The 23,727-nt window shown below is 41.1% G+C and overlaps 1 protein-coding gene across 23 annotated transcripts in view; it reads left to right on the top strand.

Annotated features, from left to right (window-relative positions):
* Dtna (dystrobrevin alpha) overlaps positions 1 to 23,727 on the top strand; it is a 342,076-nt gene that overhangs the window by 304,162 nt on the left and 14,187 nt on the right. For 11 of the 23 annotated variants that reach the window (XM_076912920.1, XM_076912919.1, XM_076912913.1 and 8 more), the window contains 3 exons: positions 9,637 to 9,733; positions 11,345 to 11,365; positions 21,458 to 21,617. In XM_076912920.1, the coding sequence (XP_076769035.1) occupies positions 9,637 to 9,733; positions 11,345 to 11,365; positions 21,458 to 21,617 (278 nt within the window). Of the gene's footprint in view, positions 1 to 9,636; positions 9,734 to 11,344; positions 12,534 to 21,457; positions 21,618 to 23,727 lie in introns of those variants that run through there. The other 12 variants (XM_076912927.1, XM_076912922.1, XM_076912925.1 and 9 more) reach the window with 2 other exon arrangements.

The raw sequence follows: 23,727 nt of genomic DNA, 5'->3' as shown, positions 1-23,727 counted from the left end.
GCTAGCTCATTGGTAGAACCCTTACACAGCACATGTGAGGGCTGGGTCTGATCCCCTGTGCCTCCTTTAAAATAGAGGTCGCTCCTCTGTGTTCTTTCATTAATGGGAAACCTAATCTTGTCTAATCTGTCACCTTAGGATAACTGAGTTGGGAGGGACTAGGGGAGGTCATGACTACTCTCTTTGGGTGTCACTGCCTTCTCAGAAAGAAATCTAAAGTTGTCTGCCTTGGATGAGGACTGCTGTTGTCCCCACTACTTCTGTGCTGCAGTGTAGATATTATCGTAGGTTCCTCCGTGAAACTGACTTAGCACCATGTCTTGGATGTGACAAGAATTCAGGTATATTATGGAGCAAATAACAGAGAAGTAAATTCCCTCAGAGAGGAGCCTATTGATGTTCCACAAGGAAGCTTCAGCATGCTCTCATCCTTTGGTTTATGTCCTCAGTCTGCTCCCTGTGCCTACGGCTCTGTGAGCTATAGTTTCTATGAGTATAGGTGCCTCTTCACAGAAACCCATCAGAATAAAGTCTCTGGTCTTCCTCTAGAGACTAAACTCAGTAGGTTCCTCCTGCTCTTGTGATGAAGTCCATGTTACATGCCTTCATGCATGTTTCTCAGGGTCCCACCCAAGCTCAGCTCCTCAGACTCATGAAGACCAGAGGAGCCCTGCAACCCACCTGGCTCAGGACACAAGCCCTGCCTCTCCCATACCGAAGACTAGAGCAGACCCATCAAAGACTTGGCGTTAGTAAAGGAGATGACCAGAACTTTTGGATGCTGCTTAATGTAGAATGACTGCCTTATACTTTTGAATATTAATCAGCAATCATTTAATTTAGTTATTAATAGATGAGTGACTTAATTAACAGAAACAAATTCTTCCAAAGAATTTCTTCCAGATACCTCTATGGTTTCTATTCCGCCTCCAGTGACACACTGCAATTCCTTTCACACCCAACTACACTGTTTGCTAGAAGGAAGGGAATGAGTAGAAGAGACTGGTGATGGCGATTTTTAGAATCTTCATCCCATGCTTTAAAAGTGAATGGTCTTTTTCCAGATTGCATCATGAAGAGCCTCCACCATTTAAAGTTCAAAGTTAAACCTAATGTTCAAAGACATAAAACTGAATATGCCAACATGGGAACCAAATGGTCATTTGGTTTGCCAAGATCAGAGTAGCACCTTGTGTCTGCCTGAGACACCACTTACATCTCTCTACTAGTCCTGGTCTTACAGCACAGGTTTGAGAGAGGAATTCCCATAAGCATTCTTGATGGCTCTCCTGTACAGCTTTTACTTCTCAAGGTGTTCTGTTCCAGGTAGAAGATAGACTAGGGAGAAGGCAGGATGAGCCTAGGGTCACTGAGAATATTGTTCTGTTTTTCCATCCCTAATGGAGCTGTCACAGGACAGGGACAGTTCTCACCACCCTCCTGTGCCTCAAATTTGGATATCCCATGACCTCTACTGAGCATAAGCCTTTCTTCCTGAAGAATCAGAATCACCAATAACTTCTTTACTATTGATACTGCCTGGTGCCCAGTGCTTATTGTATGTCTGCCTCTGAATTCTATATAATTCTTTTCCCTGCAGTAAGAGTTGTCCTCTCTAGAAGGCTACTTCTCTAAATATTTATGCTAAATGCCACATATGTCCGATACCCCTTCCTGCTCTGTGCTAAGCATTTCCAGAATTCCATAGATAAACTGAACCAGATTTAAATAAATAAAACCTGGGAATTCTGTTTTAGTCTTTTGTTATTTGAGACTTTGAAGAGAGTCTCACAGTGAGGTCTTACAAAGCCACTGTGGCCATAGTTGGCAGAATGAGTGGCACCCATGGGAGTCCTTACTGCGCTTTTCCTACTCCACACTTCCAGAATCTTTTCTTGAGGAAACAAGGAATTATGGACTTGTTTTAATAAACACTCAATGTATTTTTATCTTAAAATTACTATAGCCTTTCTCAGTGAATGTGTTTCACTTTTTGCTTAAGCCACAAGGAACCTGAAAGCCACATTTGCAGAGCAGATGTGGTTATGAGCAGGTACTTCCTCTGTGTTCATCACCTGACACATTCTAGGTGCTAAGCTCTGTATATGTTGCACTACTGAATGCAATAGCAAACCTGAGAGAAAGGCTCTTTTATGCTCTTTTTGTAAATGTGGAAACTGAGATTCACTCAAGTTAAATAAATGTGGGAGACATCGTGACACTAGACCATTAAGTATGTATGCAGATGCTTCTAAGACAAATATTTTCTTTTATAACCATGATCCAAACTCAAATTCAGTAAGTTACTGCAGATATGTTATTATCTCATATGTAATTTATATAATGATGCTACTGATCTAATACCATCATAAAAATACATAGATTCTTGCACATAGGCACTAAGTTAAAAATAATCTCATAGAACTTCAGAATAAAAATCATTCATTTAGAGATGCATACACTTAGCAGAAGGAAATTAAAATCATTATTTAGTCTTTATGTTGTTTAACCACATTGGATATGGAGGCCACACCACAGATTATTAACTGTTGCTCTAAATAGTTCACAAAGGCATTATTAAATTATGTTAATAGAGTTTAATGCCATGTTTTTAAGATTACGATTATAATATGAATATATAATAAAGTTGACTTATATTGGCTAATGCTTCACTTTTTCTAAGGTTTTAAATACCTAAGTATGTCTTACCTGCAATAGTAGAATTCTTCACTGACCTTCTTAATGAGCTCCTGTGGCCAAAAATTACAGAGACATCATGAGGTGAAACCTAAGAGTAAATCAGAAATATTAGGGACTCTTGTCCCAAGTCCTACTGAAAATGTCCAGAGGCTACTGTATGCTGACAAGTCTGAAGAAAAACAGTCATGGTGTTTGTCACCGAAGGATACTTTGGAATGAGATGCAACATACAAAACTTGAAAGTGTCTGCCCAAGGAGTCAGCAAGGAGAAAAGGCTGCTGTAAGCCTAGAACATGCTATGGTTCCCTTCCTCTTGATTCAGAAAGGAAGAACTTTTTAAGGGGTCAATCACAAGTGCTAATACACACACACGCACATATGCACACACGCACATATGCACACACACACACATCACACACACACACACATATGCACACACACACACACATGCACACACACACACATATCACACACACATGCACATATGCACACACACACACATCACACACACACACACATATGCACGCACACACACACACATATCACACACACACATCACACACACACGCACATATGCACACAGGAGGCTGGAGAAATGGCTTAGTAGTTAAGAGCACTGACTACCCATCATCCAAGACTCATGTTCAATTCTCAGTACCCACATCATGGCTCCCAACCATCTGTAACTCCAGTCCCAGCGGATCTGATGGATTCTTCTGGCTTCTGAGGCCCCAGACATACACATGGAGATCAGACACATATGCAGGCAAGACACACATACACTTAAAATACAAATGTAAATAGGAAAAGAATGTGGGCATGGGTGTAAATGTATGTGCAGCAAAGGCTGTGACATTTATAAGTTTTACATTCTCAAATCTTTGTAAAGAATAGAGTCTATATAAAAGCATATTTTAAAATGTCTCATTTATGTTCCTAACCGGTCTCCCCTTATAAATAAATTTTTTTAGCTGAGTAAATCACAGCCTAACTCTCTGTAATATCACTTACTGTCAGTTTTTATTTTATAGACCCTACTATAAGTTAATTTAGCATGTTGTCTGTGCCATTGAGACATATACACTTATACATTAATGCATGTTACTAAAGAATCCAATCATGTTTAAAATATAAACTCTGATATTTCAATCCAAACTAAAGACCCCTTAGAATCAAGGAAACATACATCTATGTTCATGTCTACATAAGTGTGTGTGTGTGTGTGTGTGTGTGTGTGTGTGTGTGTGTGTGTGTGTGTAATTAGGAATTGGTTTAATACTATATCTCTTCAGCAGAATAAGAATAGAATAGATTCTCCCCCAGGGCCTATAGCCTGTGTAGCATTAGGTTCTTTTTTTCCCGGTTATCTTTTATTGGATATTTTATTTACATTTCAGATGCCATCCCCTTTCCCCATTTCCCCTCCCTAGAAAACCCCTATCCCATACTCCCTTCTCCTTTTTGCTTTTATACAATTTTTTTAATGTTAACCAATGACTTTATAAATTTGTTAATGCTCAATATCGATCAGAAGTGTAACCTAATACCCAACCTAGACATATCAACTATCTTTGACTGGCGGAGACATGTGAACATCTGCCTCCATGTCTGGCCCCCCTCTCTCTTTCTCTCTCATCACCTAGCTCCTCCTCTCCATCTCCTTCTCTTCCTCCTCTCCTTACTCCTCCCACCTTAGCTCCTCCTACATATCACCCTTCCTGTTAAAATAAAACTTTTCTCTCAAAATACAGTTAGAGCATAACTATACCAATTTATGTCAGTAAGGTGCAAGATAGACCTAATACTCAGTCCATCATTTTGTTGACTAAGCAGAACCTCTGTGATCTCTCCTAAATAAAAGACTTAGTTCTGAACCTGGCTTTTTTTTTCTTGGCTTTAGAATGAATGTCAGCTGAAAACCATCCTCTCAAATCTTTTCTCTCAAAGTAAATAGCAAGGATTGGCTATGAGACTATAAGTTTTCAACCCCATCAGAAATCCAGAATGACTGAGTTAACTGAAATTATGGGAAGCACAAAGCACAGCTTCTAAAACATAGCCAATTTATAGAGACCGCTGAACACCTGGACAGTCCCTCTATTACAGAATGTTGGAGCATCCGGTCTTCAGCCTTCTGGCCCAGGATCATCTGACAGACCTAGTGATGCAGAATTATTAAGGGCTGATTACTCTGTCTTGGCAGGTATAATCAGTCGACTGTTCTGCAAGTGTGTCCTTTTCTGGACAGTGATTTGTCTGTAGATGGAAAGAGGCAATTCTTGCCTAGTGGCTGACTCACCACAATTGGAATAACTACAAAGATGCTCAGTTTCTTCTTAGAATCCAAGACAGGAAGCTGTCAGGAGCAGACAGGTCTCTAATCAAAATTAACATTAATACAGAAATGTTTGTGATGTCAATTCTGTGGACTTCTGATGTTTTAAAAACCAACTGTCTATGTAAGGCAATCTGGACTGTTGTCTGTTAACTCCTCTCAGCTATTTCTAAATAAAATATAGAAAACACCCTACCAATAAACTCAAAGCCATGAATTTGCTATAGGCCCTTAACTCACAGGCTAACCATCTCAAATAAGTTAAAAAAGTTAAAGAAGGACTGGGTCTAAGCCTTGTATTCCTAAATGTGTTATACAGGCGCAATGCCTATGATAGTAACAATATTCATCTCACTTTTATATTAATAAGAAGCTCATACCAATGAAAACCTTAAATTTGAAATCAAAGTAAATTTTGTACCATTTAAGAAATTATAACTTCATCTTAATAACAATTATACATATTTCTACCAGTAGGTTATGGCTATGCAGTAAATCCTAGCTAATCCTCCCTGTTCCACCAAAGCCACTACTTTTCCCTAGAAAGACAGCCCAATATTAACCACCTCAGTCCCCAAGCCCAGGGAATAGGGGTGCCAACACTTCATTAACTTCTTCAAGCTAATTATGGGTGTTGAGATATTAGAAGAGGGGTTGGGGGAAGAGTAAATTGATAAGCCTCTGACACTGTGTCTTCACTGCATCCAGCTGGAATTCCAGGACATCAGAGGTTCAAATAGGTCTGCTCAGCTCACTTGATGAGTAGATACACCAAGGCTATGTACTCTGCAATATACAATTCTCAAAACAAATTTTAGTATCAAGATAATTGTTGGTTTGAATTCTGGAATCTAGTCTTCTGGCGGCAAGCCTCTGTCATGTCTAATCCATATAATTCTGGGAGTTTCTATGAGGGTATGCTCCCACCATCCTCCCATTTTTGCCTTCCTGCTCTCAAATATCTCAACATCAGGGTATCCAAACTTTTGGGCACCTAGGCCCTCCACTTCCACTGATGCCTAACCCCTTACCCCATTCCCCCCCCTCCAATTACTATGAGGGTGTGCTCCCACCATCCTCTCATTCCTGACTCCCTGCTCTTGCAATTCCCCAACACTAGGGAATCCAAACTTTCAGGTACCAAGGCTGTAAACTTCCACTGATGCCTGACAAGGCCACCCTCAACTACCTATACAGGTGGAGCCATGAGTTCCCCTCCCCCTTTGTGTTCTCGGGCTGGAGATTTTAGAATGGCTACTCCAGCTTGTTTCTTAGGACTGTTTGCTTGAAAAATTGTTTTCCAGCCTTTTACTCTAAGGTAGAGTCTGTCTTTGCACTGAGGTGGGTTTCCTGTATGTAGCAAAATGCCGGGTCCCGTTTATGTATCCAGTCCATTAGCCTATGTCTTTTAATTGGGGAACTGAGTCCATTGATGTTAAGAGACATTAAGGAACAGTGATTGTTGTCTCCTGTTATTTTTGTTATTAGAGGTGAAGTTATCTTTGTGTGGCTATCTTCTTTTGGATTTGTTGGAAGAGGATTACTTTCTTGCACTTTCTAGGGTATAATTTCCCTCCTTGTATTGGAGCTTTCCTGCTATTATCCTTTGTAATGCTGGGTTTATAGAGAGATATTGTGTAAATTTGGTTTTGTCATGGAATATCTTGATTTATCCATCTATGGTAATTGAGAGTTTTGCTGGGTATAGTAGCCTGGGCTGGCATTTGTGTTCTCTTAGGGTCTGTATGACATCTGTCCAGCATCTTCTAGCTTTTATAGTATCTGGTGAGAAGTCTTGTGTAATTCTGATAGGTCTGCTTTTATATGTTACTTGGCCTTTCTCCCTTACTGCATTTAATATTCTTTCTTTGTTTTGTGCACTTGGTGTTTTGATTATTATGTGACGGGAGGTATTTCTTTTCTGGTCTATTCTATTTGGTGTTCTATAGGCTTCTTGTATGTTTATGGGCATCTTGTGCTTTAGATTAAGGAAGTTTTCTTCTATAATTTTGTTGAAGATATTTATTGGCCCTTTAAGTTGGGAATCTTCACTCTCATCTATACCTATTATCCTTAGATTTGGTCTTCTCATTGTGTCCTGGATTTCCTGGATATTTTGTTTTAAGAACTTTTCGCATTTTGCATTTTCTTTGACAGTTGTGTTCATATTTTCTATGGTATCTTCTGCACCTGAGATTCTCTCTTCTATCTCTTGTATTCTGTTGGTGATGCTTGTGTCTATGACTCCTGATCTCTTTCCTAGGTTTTCTATCTCCAGGGTAGTCTCCTTTTGTGATTTCTTTATTGTTTCTACTTCCATTTTTATGTCCCGGATGGTTTTGTTCAATTCCTTCACCTGTTTGGTTGTGTTCTCTTGTAATTCTTTAAGGGATTTTTGTGTTTCCTCTTTAAGGGCTTCTACCTGTCTACCTGTGTTCTCGAATTCTTTGAGAGTGTTATTTATGTCCTTCTTGAAGTCCTCTATCATCATCATTAGAAGTGATTTTAAATCTGAATCTTGCTTTCCTGGTGATATGGGGAATTTGGGGAATTCAGGACTTTCTAGTGTGGGAGAACTAGGTTCTAATGATGCCAAGTACCCTGAGTTACTGATGCTTATGTTCTTGCACTTGCCTTTTGCCATCTGTATCTCCTTAGTGCTACCTTCCCAGTCCCTTTCTGGAGCCTGTCTTTCCTATTATCTTGGTTGTATCAGAACTTTGTGGGGTGGGTGTAACTACTGGGGTAAGCACTGGGGCCTAAAATCTGCTCAGTGCTCAAGTGCAGACAGGATGCTGCCCAGGTTAGAGCTCTGGGAGCCCCGTTTCCTCTGGGTTCTTAGAGATTGGGGGCAGAGATGCCACCCAAGATCTGCTCAGTGCTCTGGCCCAGACCGGAAGGAACCAGTACTCTGGGCCAGGAGTGACTTCATGGGTCTTTGTGGGTTCCAGTTACTCCCTGTTTGGGGTGAACGTTGCTGTCTGCTTACCTAAGATACTACCAGGGTTTGAGTAGTTCCTGGGAGCCCCGCTTCCTCTGGGTTCTGTGTGATTGGGGGCAGAGCTGCCATCTTGGATCTGCTCAGTGCTCTGACCCAGACCGGAAGGAACCAGTGCTCTGGGCTGGGAGTGACTTCCTGGGTCCTTGTGGGTCCCAATTACTCCCTGTTTGGGGCAGGCTTTGCTGTCTGCTTACCTAAGATACTGCCTGGGTTAGAGCACCTAAGATCCCCACTTCCTCTGGGTTTTTAGAGATTGGGGGCAGAGCTGCCACCCAAGATCTGCTCAGTGCTCTGGCCCTGACCGGAAGGAACCAGTGATATGTATATATTTTTATACAATATATATATATATATATATATATATATATATATATATATATCAGAAGGGTACCAATTGCACACATGTTAGAACAGATGTTAAATTGCTCCTTATGTCAGATTTCCAAAGGCCATGGAAATTGCATGCGAATCCAAAATGCTTTGGGTTTTGAAGGTTTGTAGTGCCACCCTACATGCTTATGGTGTCCACAGAAGTCAAAAGGGAATATTGAATCCCCTAGAACTGGAGTTTCATGTAGTTTTGAGCCACCCTGTGGGTGCTGTGAGTTGAACCCGGGTCCTCTGGAAGTACAACAAATGCTTTTAATTACTGACCCAACTCTCATGTTTGATTTTATTTTTGCCATCCTGGGAACTGAGTATAAAACCTTGAGTTCGCTAGGCCTTACCAGTAAGCCCAAGACCCTCTTTAATTCTCACCTTGAGATGCACTCTTGCCTCCTTGTCCAGGCTATCCTTGGAACCACAGGATAGTCCAGGCAGCCTTAAGTTTGTAATCTCCTGTCTCAACTGCCAGGTAGCTAGGATTCTCAGCCTATACCCCTTGGCCTAGCTAACACTCCTTTTCCTGCTGTTTCATTTCTTTCCCCCTCGTGCCTCTCAATGTCAACAGAAGTGACAGAGTGCAGATTGGTTTCCACTCTGCTGACAGTTTAATAGAAATTCTGTAAAACAAACACAAGCTTTATTCATCATTTTCAGTTAGAGAACATTCATGTGGGAACTTGGCTGTCATGAATTCACTCTGTGAATCCCAAACCACATATTTCAGGTTGGTTATCACCAGTATGGCCATAACTATCACTCCTCAGAAGGGTACCAATTGCACACATGCTAGAACAGATGCTAAATTGCTTCCCTATGTCAGATTTCCAAAGGCCATGGAAAACCGCATCTGAATTTATAGTAATTGCTTTGGATTTTGAAGGTTTGTAGGGCTGGCCCTTTTTAGTAATTCTGTGTTTTTGTTTGATTTCTGAAGCAAAGTATACAGACCAAAGCTGGCCAGACCATAAACAAAAAAGTGTGGAAATGCCAAAAGAGATGTCTATCCTGCTTAAATGTAGTGTGACTTCTCTCAAATAACAATACCCTTCTATTACAATCATTTACCCACTTGAAGACAGTTACCTACCTGGTAACACTATCAAAGTCTAGACATGCTCTTTTAGAGACAGCCCATGACACACCCACAAAATCAGGAAACAATGGAATTAGCTCGACTTGAATGACTTTCTGATGGTGTTGGCTTTTTTCTTAGACAACGCAAGGATGAGCTAGAACAGAGGATGTCTGCTCTCCAGGAGAGCCGGAGAGAGCTGATGGTCCAGTTGGAAGGTCTCATGAAGCTCCTGAAGGTAAGGAATCTCAAAGCAATGTTTCTGACCCACTATTGGGGTGTTTTTAAATTGTTGGCATATAACTTGCAATGGCTTTTTAAATTACTGTATGTAATTTTTTCCCAAAATGAAACAAACTCAAATATGGAACTATATCTTAGGCCGGTGAAGGGATAACAGTCAATCAGTAGTAGCTCTCATTCTCAGCCACTTTTGTGGCTGCTAAGGACCACAGGGTAAATTCTTTGCTTATTTTCAGTCTCTTTATGAAAATTGTAAAACTGGATTTGTCTATAGATGCTTCTGATCAATTTCAACAATTCTGATGAGGTTAAACAGAGACTGATGTCTAATTCGGAACATTAAGAAACAGTGACTAACGCGTCTTGTCACTAATAGTAAATATTTTATTGCATTCATGTGGCTCCAACAAGTCACATGACTTCCATGGGTCTCAAGTACAGATTGTAAATGGGATATTTCCTCTTTCTTCTAAGGAAAAAGTATTAAATGGTAGAAGTCCCGTTGAGGGCAGTGTTTTTCCATTGGAAGTAGCAGCCTCCTTAATGAGTGTATACTGAATTGCTTTCCAAGTTAGCAGCAGATGGACAGACGGCCACTCCATCCTGAGGGAAACAAGTGGGAACCAAAATAAACAGGAACTCATGTGCCAAAGTCAGCAGCAGCTGGAACTTCTGATAGGATACCCCCAGAGGAAATGTCCCTATGCATTCACTGTGAATTTCAGACTGGTTTTTAGTCCCTGCATTTCCCTCCCCTCCCCAACAGCAGTGGTTTGTGGTTTCTCTGTTACCCTTTCTATTTTCTTTACTGTCTCCTTCTCTTTCCTTTCCTACTCCTTTCCTGACTTCCTTTCTCTTTCTTTCTTTCTTTAAACTCTTTTTAGAAACAATGTTGTGAAGCTTTCTGCTCCAGAAACTGTATTTGCAACATTTCTTTCTTTTGCTTTCTTTGCTTTGTTTTATAATTCAGTCAACATTTTTGGCCATCAGTCCTGTGTTGAATAATCCATTTGGGAAATGTTTTATTGTTACTTAACAAAGTTTACTTTCCAGTGTGTTAGACACACGGAGTGTAGAACTGGGGGTTGGGTTGGTTGTTACTGTGGTTAAGACTAGATCATTAGTGACCTGCTGCTGTTTCCAGCCTATGGCCTCATTTGATGCAACAGAATATCTCTTTTCTGCTTCCCTTTTGACTTATTTGAAAATACGTCAGATAAAAAGATCTGAGCCCATCTTGCCCTTCCCTGAATGGCAGGAAATTCTGAAAATTCTCTGCTGCTATTTCTGTGGTTCTTCCACAGTAGTGATGAGATTGGAGTCTACTGACAGCAGCCACCATGGGATTAAGCTTCCCCAACTGAACACAGACTTTGTACCAAGACATACTAATGCTAGGATAGACAGAGAACTCAGACACAGGGGGAAGGAATGGGTCTGTTGTCTCAAATACCTAAATAGGCTTGGAACTGAAGTGAAGGTTTGGCAGAGACTGGGAGAGGTGTTCGAAGCCACGTCAATGCCTCCCGTCTCTTCCTTCATTGTGTAAGTGCTCTGGTTGGAACCCTGGGTAATCTAATTTGTTATTGATTCGATCTTTCTGTAGGAAGAAGAACTGAAACAGGGAGTAAGTTATGTCCCCTACTGCAGGTCTTAACTAACAGTGGAGGGCTGCTGTCCTGCTGACCTCATTGCTTTGGCCTCTAATGTATGTTCCTGCTTCAGTTTGGAAAGAAAAAAAATCATACTAATTTGCTTCCATTTCGATGTAGTGCTTGAATTGAGATTATAAAATTCAGCATTCTGTTATAACTGTCACTACTGTCGGCAACAAATGAAGACCTGTTCTGTGTTTAGAAGGGAGAACAACTTGTGATTCCTTGGGAAGGTTTCGTTCAGATCCTTGAGGGTGTTAAATTTCAACTCCATGTGATGCTCTTTGAGGTTATTTCTGGGACCCTTCTCTTGATAGAAAGTCAGTCGTTAGAGCTCCACAAAGGTCAATGCTGTCTCCCAAGCTGCAGCCCCACAAGAGCAAACCTCCACACTGTGAACATTCAGTTCAGCTTCCATCTCTCTGAAAAGGCATAGAAACTTCTCTCGTAAGAATAATAAATCCCCGCCATCACATAACATAAGCTATGCCACTCACCCTGCGCTCAAAGATGTGTTTGTTCAATCCTGTCAGACTGTTCTTGGTAGCTGACTGTCCACCTCACACCTCTTTAGTTTCCTCCAAAGCTGTCAGTTAACAAGATCCGATGAAGAGTGGGTAACTTTCTTCCCTTCCATTCTTTCTGAGGGCCTTCCTGCTCTGTGGTTTTATAAGTCCTATTCATACCTATTTTTCTGGAGTTAGGGGCATCATGACCATTGGGCTGTGTCATACCCTGAAGCCCTGTGTGTAACCTTGTCAGATTTAGAAGCAAGCAGAAGAAGAAGCGCACTGAGAGAAATAAAACCAAGCTAAAGTGAAAGGAGAGCAGCTCGAACACCCTGTGCATGTACCAAAGTGGATGATGATATTTCCCAGTTCCATTATTTAAAGATTTCACATTATATCCATGGTGAATTAGAAACTTAAATCTGTCCAATTTCAACAGTTCTGTTAATTCTTCTGTATGCTCTTTTCTATTTTCCATTCTGTGTGTTTGTGTATAACAGAGAATGTTTGCAAAACACTGGAAACTTTTTAACTCTTCATTCCCAAGGTCTGTAAAAAAAAAAAAAAAGAAGAAGAAGAAGAATCATGTTAAACCAATCTGTAACTCAGACAATAAAAACGATGTGCGGCATTATTTTGTATATTATGAAAAAATTCCTTTACTGAACTGACGCCAAATTTTCATTAGGGATGACTCCCTTGTCTTAAAGATGCACTGTATTTGTAGCCTCTACTGTTGTCCATTCCTGGGGTGTGGCCTCTGGACTTAGATCATGGCAGAGTACATGCCTATCCCTTGATATCTCTTTGCAAACAAACGGGCTTTGCCCCACCTCTTATTTTGCATGCACATAGAAACAGAAAATGCTGCTCTAACCTAAGTTTCCTCCTCCCTCTGGGCAGAGAGGGCAATTGTCTTGCCTTAAGGTTCATTTCCCTGGGGACCCTTTCCCTCCATTTCCCAAGTAGAATATTCTGGAAGGCTTCTGTGGATTCATAGAGCCAGGCTATGGGAGTGCCCTTTAGGTTGAACTTTGTCACCTCCTTTTCTGTTCCTTTCCTGCGCAGCCCCTCCCAGCCTCTGCACATTGAAGGGTCACAACAGCGGGGACTGTAGCATGGATAGAGGCCATCTGTCAGAGACCCACATGTAGGTTACACACTCATTCACTCTTATCTCCTTGGTTTCTACTCAAGCTTCTCTTTAAACCCGATCTGAGGTCAAGCACCACAGCGGATACAGTTACACCGCAGCTGATAAACAGCAGCTCCTTAAAGCTGAAATAGAGGAATGTGGAACTGAGGAAGAGAAAATGGGACTGTATCCCCTAAGGGGACAAGGGTATTCTGAACACTTAACAAAACAAAAGAGAGAAATACAATCCAGGGTTTTAGCAGCATAGAAATACCACTTTGTGGAAGCTCAGAATATCTCCCGCATTAGACACTAAAGCAAGCCTTCATTCAGAGCTTTATAGAAAAGCACCTTACAATATAATAGGAAAATGCAGTCATAGGTTGCAAGTGGCCATGGCTTGTACTGAGCTTTAGTCAAAACTAAAGCCAGAACCCCATCAAATCTAGCCCCACTGAGATAGTTCTATGAGAAAATGAGCAAATTCCTTCCAAATATTTTTCTCATAGTTGAACATGATCTAAGGGAAGAATTTAGAGGTCTTAGACTGGCATCTACTTCTAAATTCTGTTTTATGAGTCTTTCCCCTTCGGGAAAAATCTCTTTGTAAAAATCAAACCCAAAATACCCCATACCACAAATCATGCTTGATTTAATAACCTTTACTTGCTTTATCATAAATCTATGTGGTTCAATGTAGTGTTTTATTATGCTGGTATCTACAATCCCTACATATACTGTTTCTTATTATAGGTAATGCATGAAATTATTCCCCTTGAGGAGAGAACATGAATTTTAAAAACATAGTGCCTGTAATATAATATGATTATGGTATCACAAGCAATAAATTGTGTTTTTTACAAAAGTTGAATCAAAGTCATCCTACCCTCTTTCTTCCTGTGTATCCTTAAGATTTATTGAAGGAGCCATAAAATGAGCACTTATAAAAAAAAAAAAAATACCTTGAGAGCAAAAGCCACTGGGCTGTAGTTGCAGTAACGATATGTTCCAGAGTTTCTGGTATATTCCCAGTTCTAACTGTTATGGATGGGTCCAAAACCAAGTATCTTAACTTTGAGTTAGCAACATAAAGCCTTAGTGATGTTTTCTGCAAGATTACACCAGCTGGGCCTAAATCCCAGGGGCTCCTGCCCTAGCTCACACCTCTAAGATGTTGAAGAGTAAACTAATTCCTGATCATTCATTTCGAACACTCTAGTAATATATGCCTCACAAGGTTACTGTGGGTATTTTAGATGATAGTGGATGTGAAAACATTCTGTGAAAATCTGCATATCCAGTATCTGTAGACATATGCATACAGTCATACATAAGCTTTTCAAATTTTAGAACACACACATTCACTTCTTTTTTTTTTCCTCTCAGTTAACTAATAGAGTCTCAGTCTGGGAAAGAAATGTGATCATGACTTTAAGTTTGTTTATATCTCTTATAATTGCTTTTAACAGTCAAAAAACCAATTCTTATGCTTTAGAAGTTACAAAAACATCCAGTGAGATTATCTTGCTTCTGATACACTAATGTCTACAGTGATTGCTCTCAACATGTTCCTGAGAACATTTTTTAAAGGTGGTGCAGTGGATGGCTGAGAGTTTCAATGGCCTGTACAATACACTCCAGAGCCTGGAGGCTTAACATAGACAATGCATAAAAGAGGTAATTGCTGTACGGTACTTCATAGTCAGGAATTTCTGAGTTTGCAACAAGGATTGATTTGAAAACTACTACATCTTAAACCTTAGAATCAAACTGGTCCCTCTTTATTTGTGAGCAGAGTCTAACATCATTCAAAATCTCATCTCTTGCTCCCATTCAAATGCAATACAGAACATGAGTAGCCACAACGAGCCAGTTTTCTAGCCTCGCCTTCACCTTCCATTATTAGCCTTCCTCATCCAGCCCGTGGGCTTTCTACAGAGGTGATAACTCCTCCATAGAAAAGGGAGGGAGGAAATTTACCTTGAGATGATATCTTCATATAGAATGTATTTATGTATTCAAAAATACATAAAGTATTTTATCAAACAATACACACACACACACACACAAAATCTCATTTTTAAAGTTGTGTGATTGATTCTAGGAGAGAAAAAAATAAATGATTCTCTCTTCAAAGCCAGTAGACACTGAGCCTTTAATTCCAGATGCTGTCTACAGTGAAGGCTCCCGAGCCTGTCCCTCCTTTTAGCTTCCTCATTTTTTTTTCTCATGAATCCTGGTACTGGCTTCAGTACCAATGGCCTCTCTGCCATGTCACTGACTTCCTCACAAGTCTCAAGTCTTGCTCAAGCTTTGCCAAAACTCAGACACTCCTCTCTCCTCTCCATACTATCACATTTCCTGCCCAGGTATCTTTACTGTGAAAACCACTCAAGCAATGCCTCCTTCCTGACCAGTCATAGTCAACTGCATCCTCTGTCTCCTATTGCATTTTGTACACAGCACTCCTTTAAAAAGCTCAGTAATTAAAATAGTGATGATGATGATGATGATGGTGGTGACTTTGTAAGGCTTCATTTTCCCAAGCTGGGAGTTACAACTGTCAGGGCCAAACTACAAGATACAGAGCCAGGTAGCATCTTCAGCCAGACCTTGGAGACAAACTTTACATGTGTAGTTGGAAGATGGGTAACAAATACTCCCACCTCTCTAGGATGGGTTCACTCTGCACTTACACATTTGCCCATTTCCTTAAAGCATCCTTTCTCTCTAGAGCTGAGTAGAAACCAAAATACTTCCTGTAAAAGAATGGAAAATGTATGGGTCTTACCAGGCTTTTTAAAAATTGATGTGATGGCAGGTGGAGTAGAGTCCGAGAATGCATGTAGAAATTAATTGTTCATGTATTCTCCAGGAAGAGAGCTATTTTAAGTTGCCAGCTGTGATATATGTTTTCCCTCACCCATAAATCAACCCTCCTTGGGAATGTTGGATCCATATATTGATCTGCATGGACCATTGTCCCTTCCATCTTTCCGCCATTAATCATTGAGTAATTTCCAGGGAAGGCTTTTCTCAGGGAATTTGCTGGAACTCATTCTAAAGTTCAAAGCAGACAGCCATGCTGGATAGCCAGACTACAGACAGCCTGGGAAAATAAAACTTGGTGATCTGTCTCATGCCAAGGGGCCGCTGCCCTTCCTGTTGGCCCTTTAAAAATGGGACAGAAGGGACACCAGAGAAGCCATCTCCTGTAGTAGGTGCTAAGTATCAAACTGGGCAGTGTCCTAACAAGAGAAAAGATGGGGCCATGGCTACCAGGCAACCATGTATCCTACTCTGAGAACTCTGGGTAAAAAATGAACATGACTTGGGAAGTGCAGGTTGCAGAAAAGATGTAGCTAAATCTTTTTGTCAACCCGAGGATTTCCCAACAAATTTCTTGACATAATCAGACAACTTGAAGCTGTAACCATTAGATATTCATTTGGCTATGACTTGGGCATGATAGCTATTAGCCAGTCATGCATTGTTGTCATTTGGATTTACTCAGAGATTTTTTTTTTAACACGTAACCACAGCTGGTTATTTTCCTCTAACAAAGAACCACTATTGGGAGTTTTGGAGACAGGAAACAGAAAAGAAAGGGAAAGGTTGATGCTGAGGATCGAGTGGAGACTAAGCAGGAAGATAAGGGGTTGGAAATGCTTCAGACATAAAAACTCTTCAAAAAGAGCCTAGTGCAGTCTCCAGGACAGGCTCTGGGGCGGGGGTGGGGGGTGGGGTACGCTATGTGGGCCAGGCTCTCAGGGTGGGACTGCACTACAGGGGCAAGCTCTGGTGGGGGGTGTAGGGGAGGGAAATGAAGCCAAAGTACATGCCTCCCTACAAATGTCACCAGAGGTAAGAATCCCTTGAGGGCTGTGTGCTAAAGAACCTGGCACAACATCGGTAAGCAGAACTGGGTGGTACATCTCTAGCACAGCCTGTCGAACACTGAAGTGTGGTCACAGCCCCTTAGCCGAAAGCACTGGTTGTAACTATGATGCACACTTTGAATTTTTTTTCCAACTCTTGAAGAGTAACATGACATAACTACATCAATAGTCTCTCATGTTATTGGGTCCAAATTTATAGTGAAGCACGTGTCTATTAGAGCATGTTTAGACTTGTACATAAGCGCTTATAGACCTGACCACTAGCCTGATGTCCCTTCTGCCACCCTGGGCACCCACAGCTCTCCACAACCCAAGGAAAACATTAGCTGGTCTACCACGAGGCCTGCAGCACCATGCTGTGCCTGTAGTGGAAGCTTCTCAGCCTTTAGTTCCTACATTTTCTCAATTTAATAAAGTATGTTTGGAAGCGTGCGATGTTGGTCATATCCTCGGGTTGACAAAAAGATTTAGCTACATCTTTCCTGCAACCTGCACCTCCCAAGTCATGTTCATTTTTTACCCAGAGTTCTCAGAGTAGGATACATGGTTACCTGGTAACCATGGCCCCATCTTTTCTCTTGTTAGGACACTGCCCAGTTTACTGCCCAGATACTTAGCATCTACTACAGGAGATGGCTTCTCTGGTGTTCCTTCTGTCCCATTTTTAAAGGGCCAACAGGAAGGGCAGCGGCCCCTTGGCATGAGACAGATCACCAAGTTTTATTTTCCCAGGCTGTCTGTAGTCTGGCTATCCAGCATGGCTGTCTGCTTTGAACTTTAGAATGAGTTCCAGCAAATTCCCTGAGAAAAGCCTTCCCTGGAAATTACTCAATGATTAATGGCGGAAAGATGGAAGGAACAATGGTCCATGCAGATCAATATATGGATAAAACATTCCCAAGGAGGGTTGATGTGAAGCTATTGGAAAGCCTCGGACTAGCGATCTAAACTTCCCTCTGCCACTAATGAACCTGAAGACCTTCCTTATGCCACCTATCCCCTCTGAGCCTCAGTGTGCTCACCTACTCAATGGGAATAATAACACCTAATATGAATGTTCAGAGCATCAAAATCTTTAAGATTAAAGTGATTTTTTCATAAACTGATTTCAACTGTTATTCAAATATAGTATTTTTTTTTTTTTTGCTATACTAGGAAAATCAACAATGTATGGTAAAATGCTCTATACCCACAAAAGTGAGCTTTAAAAAGTCATTATATTAGTATGGACTTTCTAACAAAGAAGATCTGGCTTCCCAGGGTTGAATTAGTGACCCACATTGGACAGACAAAAGGATCCTATGTCTACCACAGTCTGTCCTGCTTCACTTCCCGACCCCAGTAGACACCCTCTCCTGTAATAAAATAAGAAAAGTCCAGGAGTGCTAACTAAGCCCTAACTAGGACTGGGTGCACAGGGGAGGCGTCCACCACTAGGTGCCTCCAAGGCACCTGACCAACATCTATTTTTCAAATGGACCCTCCACCAGCCATGGTCCATCAAGAGTTCTGTAGCCCCGAGGACTCAGAGTCCTTGGGCTCGGGCACAAGCTCAGCGCTGTTCTCCATCTCCCCAGGGAAAACTGTCTTCATTTTCAGATCCCTGGGATCCACAGTTGCACATCTAGATTGGTGAAACTCACTTCATGGGCCATGAGGAAGAGGTCCTCAGGATGTTCATAAAACCCTTGGGGCAGGAGAAAGCTCAGCTGCACAGTGAGATTATTCACCATGGTCATGAGGACCTGAGGTGCAGGGTTAGCTCAGACACAGAAGGTTTCAAGGAAGCGGGGCTGAGCTGCTGTTTTCTGGAAAACCCAGGCCCCTCTTTGAGCAGGCTGAGGAGGACAGCAGACAAAAGCATCAACACCTAAGTCCTCCTCTTTGAGCCTGGACAGACCATTACAATCAGGTACTGTTACAAGTGTAAGACTGGAATCCACAGCCCGTGGGGCAGCACATCCGTTCTGTGCTATGCTTTGGTTTGCTTTGGTTTTGTTTCTGGATTTTCTTCACTTTACAGATTTGACAATTTATGTCTGATGCTGAGCCCTGGAGAGCTAACAGCATGGCACTTTACAGGGACGGTGTGTCTGTCAGTCTGTGTGTTGTGTGTGTACGTGTGTGGGGAGGTGGGGAAATGGTTCACTACCAGTAGCCAAACAGAAAGCAAAGATCTAAATAGAGCATTTCAAAGGAGCATTCTCATGCTGCCAGTCTCAGAGTGTGAACAGGTACACAGTTACTGTCTGGGTTTTTCTGTCAGAGTTCTCACTATGGCTGGCCAGAGTCAGCAGATTGGGAGAGAGCTGCTAAGGGCACACGGGCAGCTACATCTGTGCTCCAGAGTTTCCCTGCATGCCTTACATGAATGCTTGATTTTCTTCCTTTTCTACTAATTATTGAAACCAGGAGTCTGCTTTCAAGGGCTTCATGGAGAGAGAGAGAGAGAGAGAGAGAGAGAGAGAGAGAGAGAGAGAGAGAGAGAGAGAGAGCTTTAAAATTCAAGGTCTCATACCAAAGATCACGATGCAAAAATAAAAGAGCTCTGGTGGTTTTCTACTCTTTCATTTTTTTTTTCACTCCTTTATAAATCCTGCTAATCTTGCCTTTTGCTAAACTACAGCTTTCTTGAAGGTCTAGAGAAAAAGGTATTTCAGAACAGTAACCAAATATCAGAGGTCATGATCTTGCACATCAAAACCTCAGTCGGATGTCACATATTTCCAGTAAGAATAATAATTAAAAATGAAAGCTGACAAGTGTGGGCAAGCAAGCAGAGAGAAAGGAGCAGTGCTGATAGGAATGGAAGTTACTGCTGCCATTGTAGAAAAGAGTGAGTTAGACTTGGCCTGATTCAGTAATTCCACTAGTGAGGGAATTATCCAAAGAGAATGAAGTGAGTATAGTGAAGATGTATCTGCACTCTCAGGTTTATCACAGTTCTGTTCACAGTAGCCAAAGAACCAGAGTGACCATCAGCCATGAATAGATGAAGAAAATGTACTGTGTGTGTGTGTGTGTGTGTGTGTGTGTGTGTGTCTGTGTGTGTGTGTGTGTGTATGTGCTGTGTGTTGTGTGGTTTGTGTATATATGTGGATGTGTGTGATTTGTGTGGATGTGTGTGCAGTATGTGTATGTATTTGTGTGGATGTATATGTGTGTGGTATGTATGTATGTATGTATGTATGTGTGTGTGTGTGTGCTGTGTGTGATATATATGTGCGCGCGCGTGTGCATGTGTGCGTGTTGTGCTGGAATATGATTCAGCTCACTGAAGGAATGGCATCCTGACATTATATTACATGGTGACATCCTGACATATTGACATTACAACAACAGGGATAGAACTGAAGATCACACGTTAGATAATAAGGTCTGGTACAGAAAGACAAGCCTACATAAGCTCACTTATATGTAAAATATAAAAAGTTGATGTAAGAGGTAGGAAAATAGAAGACTAGTTACAGATGCTGGGAGAGTAGAACAAAGGAATGATGGGAAATACTGATGGTTGGATGCAGATAGATGAGAATATGATGCTCTGGCATGCCACTCCATGGTAGGATAGCTACAAATAACCACAGTGTGCTGATCATTCCAAAAGGGACTAATCTTAGCAACAGCAAGGGTGGGGGGTTGGAGAATAGTTGGAGGAAGGAAGAGGGGCAAATACTATAAACATATTAATGAAAAATTTTTATAAAGGTAGACAAAAACATTTTGAATGTTTTCCTCATAAATAAATAATAGACACTTGAGGTAGATATATTCACCTGGAATTCAACGTTGTGTGATATGTACATATATAAAGTTGTTCCATGGTATCTCATTAGTAAGTAGAGTCTTCATGTATTGGTTTAAATTATTAATGAAGAAAAGAGTAAAAGAAACCAAGATTTTTTTTTTCTTCCTCCATATTCAGATCACTGAATTGCAGACTAATTTTACAATGTGACTTTATTGTAAAACAGAGATTAGCAACAAACATCTCAATGCAATTATTTGGGACAATATAAAATACTGTAAGACATGATCAAAATTGTGTCTAAAGATGAGGCCAAAGTAGATTGAAAATTAGGGGACAAATGTATTTTACCTGTACTGAATAATCTCAAAGTCTGTATTAAGAACTTTCTCCTTTGTGTCTCATTCTATCTAGGACTTCCTTCAAGGAGAAATATACATACCTTGAAACTATCTGTTTTACAACGTCTTAGGCAAGAATGAAGAGCTCACATTATAGCACAATGTTGCACTAGTATTCTTAGACTCCCATATGAACACAGACTTCAGATTATGCATAATAGCTTCCAAAATTTACACCCACGACTACATGAATAACTCCCTAAATTAATCAACACCTGCAGCTAGGGTTAGAGTAGTCTCCTTGGTTTCCTAAGATTTGCTCCTGTTTTGGAATGTTCTTATCATGGTTTTTAACATGGGACCTGAGACTTTAGAGGAGGCCTATGGGCTTTTCTTGTGAAAGCAAATTAATGATGTGTCTTGTTTCTGCAGACCCAGGGGGCAGGCTCCCCACGCTCCTCCCCCAGCCACACCATCAGCAGGCCGATCCCCATGCCCATCCGGTCGGCATCTGCCTGTTCTACACCAACGCACACCCCTCAGGACTCCCTCACTGGGGTAGGGGGAGATGTACAAGAGGCGTTTGCACAAAGTAAGTGTTCTCTCCTTTACTGTGTTCTGCTTGTGCCTGCCAAACAGTTCACCAAGATCCACTGAGCAGTCGGCAATTGAGAGGCATCAGGGCCACACGCAAGCATTCATAGGCATGTGCAGTATTTTTGGCTCTCAGGGCCGTATTCATCGTTTACAGAATTTGAAATTGAAAACCATAAATCAAGTTACAAATAACCCTCATAATTTCAGTGTGTAGTTTGCAGTTTGGAGTTGTGCCTCATTCACAGCTGTTCTAATCTGTGCTTGTCCTACGGAGTATGGATTGGACATCTCTGTGAGGGTGCCCTATACCTGGGTCGCAGCCTGGCCTATGCATCTTAGAAAGCGCCTATGGTGCTCTTCCTTGTTTCCCCAATTCTCTCTTTTAGCTTCTGTTGCCCTGCCCTGCTTTTTGGTAAATCTTGGACGTCTCAAGGCACAAGAATGCCTTTATAATGTTTCATGAAAACATAACTTCAATCCATCCCGAGATCCTTACTTCATATCCTCTTCAAAGTCAAGACTCAGATTAGATGATCCCAGCTCTTTAACTCTGAGATGATGGAAGACAAGTTACCATCTTACAAATTTCTCATGAAGATGCTTTAAAGAATTGTGCCTTGGCTTCTGTAGTCAGGGCTACAAGACTAAGGCTGTATAATATAATCTGTATAAAGAGCAGAGCTGGTGACCAGGCTTCTCCAGAGAGGACCATTGTCTCAGTTTCTTTTCCCATTGCTAAAGAAATAAAATTGGACAAAAACAACAGAAGAAATAAAGCATTTATTTTTATGTCACAATCAAGTCACAGGAAGTCAAGGCAGCAGGAGCTTGAAGCAATTGGTCACATCGAGTCCACAGTCAGGAAGCAGGCAGTGGAGACACACATGCTAGGGTTACTTCATACAGTCTAGGATCCCCTTTCCAGGGAATGGCCCCCACCACAATTAAGATGAGTCTTCCCAAATCAGTTTAAAAAAAAAAAAAAAAAACAAGATAATCCCTCATGAACATTCTTGGAGGCTAACTTTAATTTAGATAATCATTCATATGTGTGCCTAAAGGTCCATTTCAGGGGTGGCTCTAGGCTCTGTCTCAGGCACCCCAAATCAAGTGATTTTAACCTTTCCATCATTTTACACGTTTATAGATTTTAAGAAATCTCCCTCTTGTATGTCTTTCCAGCCAGGCACACTCCAGTGCTAGAACTGACCACTACTAATGCATAGGCCCTTCTCAACATTCTCCTGTGTATAAACAGCTGTATTCGTGTGTGTTTATAGCTCATAGATAGACTCTTCTTTCTTCACACAAATTACATTGTGTGTTGCACCTTGGCCTGCAATTTGCCTTTGCTTTAAATTAGAAATATATTAGTAAAGATGTAAGGAGGAAAGACATTTGACTGACTATTGTAAAGGAAAGAAAAACAAAGACAGAAATCAAATAATATACCCCAAGGAACCATCTCTTTGTGTGTGTGCCAATCAGATTTCACAATTTCAGCTAAGCATAAAAATATGGAGGCATTCCCCCCCAAACAAGAACAGATGAGGAGAATCAGCAGACAGAAGAAGGAGAAATTGCCAATCAAGGAAAGATGTACAACTTCTTCACACTAGTGATTGCAGAAATACATATGTTTTAATAAGAATTATCATTTGCCTAGCAGATTTTTACAATGTTTTTTTGACATCAACGATGTCTAAGCATAGTAGCCATGTGTGGAAACAGAGCCTGCCATCCGTCATGTATAGGGATAAAATCCTAACACATTTACCAGCAAAGCCCACAGGCTGTTTTCTTCTGTGATGGAAAACAGGGGCTCCTTGTCAGGGCCCTTCCTTCTAAACATGAATCTCATTCAAGAGCTACCATGTCATTCACAAATTATGTCCTTTTTAAAATTGTTTAGAAGGGAAAATATCCTTCCTCGAAATCAGATTTTGAATAACCTACCATGTGTTAAATCTCCTGGTGCTTTATATTATGGTTAATGGTTTTACTTAGTCTCTTTGATTTAAATATATTTGTTGTTTCATTCATTTAAGGTTACTGTGTAAGAAATGACAATGTCGCGCTGCCTCCAGGAACACCCTAGCCCACAA

Source organism: Arvicanthis niloticus, chromosome 14, assembly GCF_011762505.2.
Source record: "Arvicanthis niloticus isolate mArvNil1 chromosome 14, mArvNil1.pat.X, whole genome shotgun sequence".
NCBI lineage: Eukaryota > Metazoa > Chordata > Mammalia > Rodentia > Muridae > Arvicanthis > Arvicanthis niloticus.
This window is presented reverse-complemented; position numbering and strand designations above follow the sequence as displayed.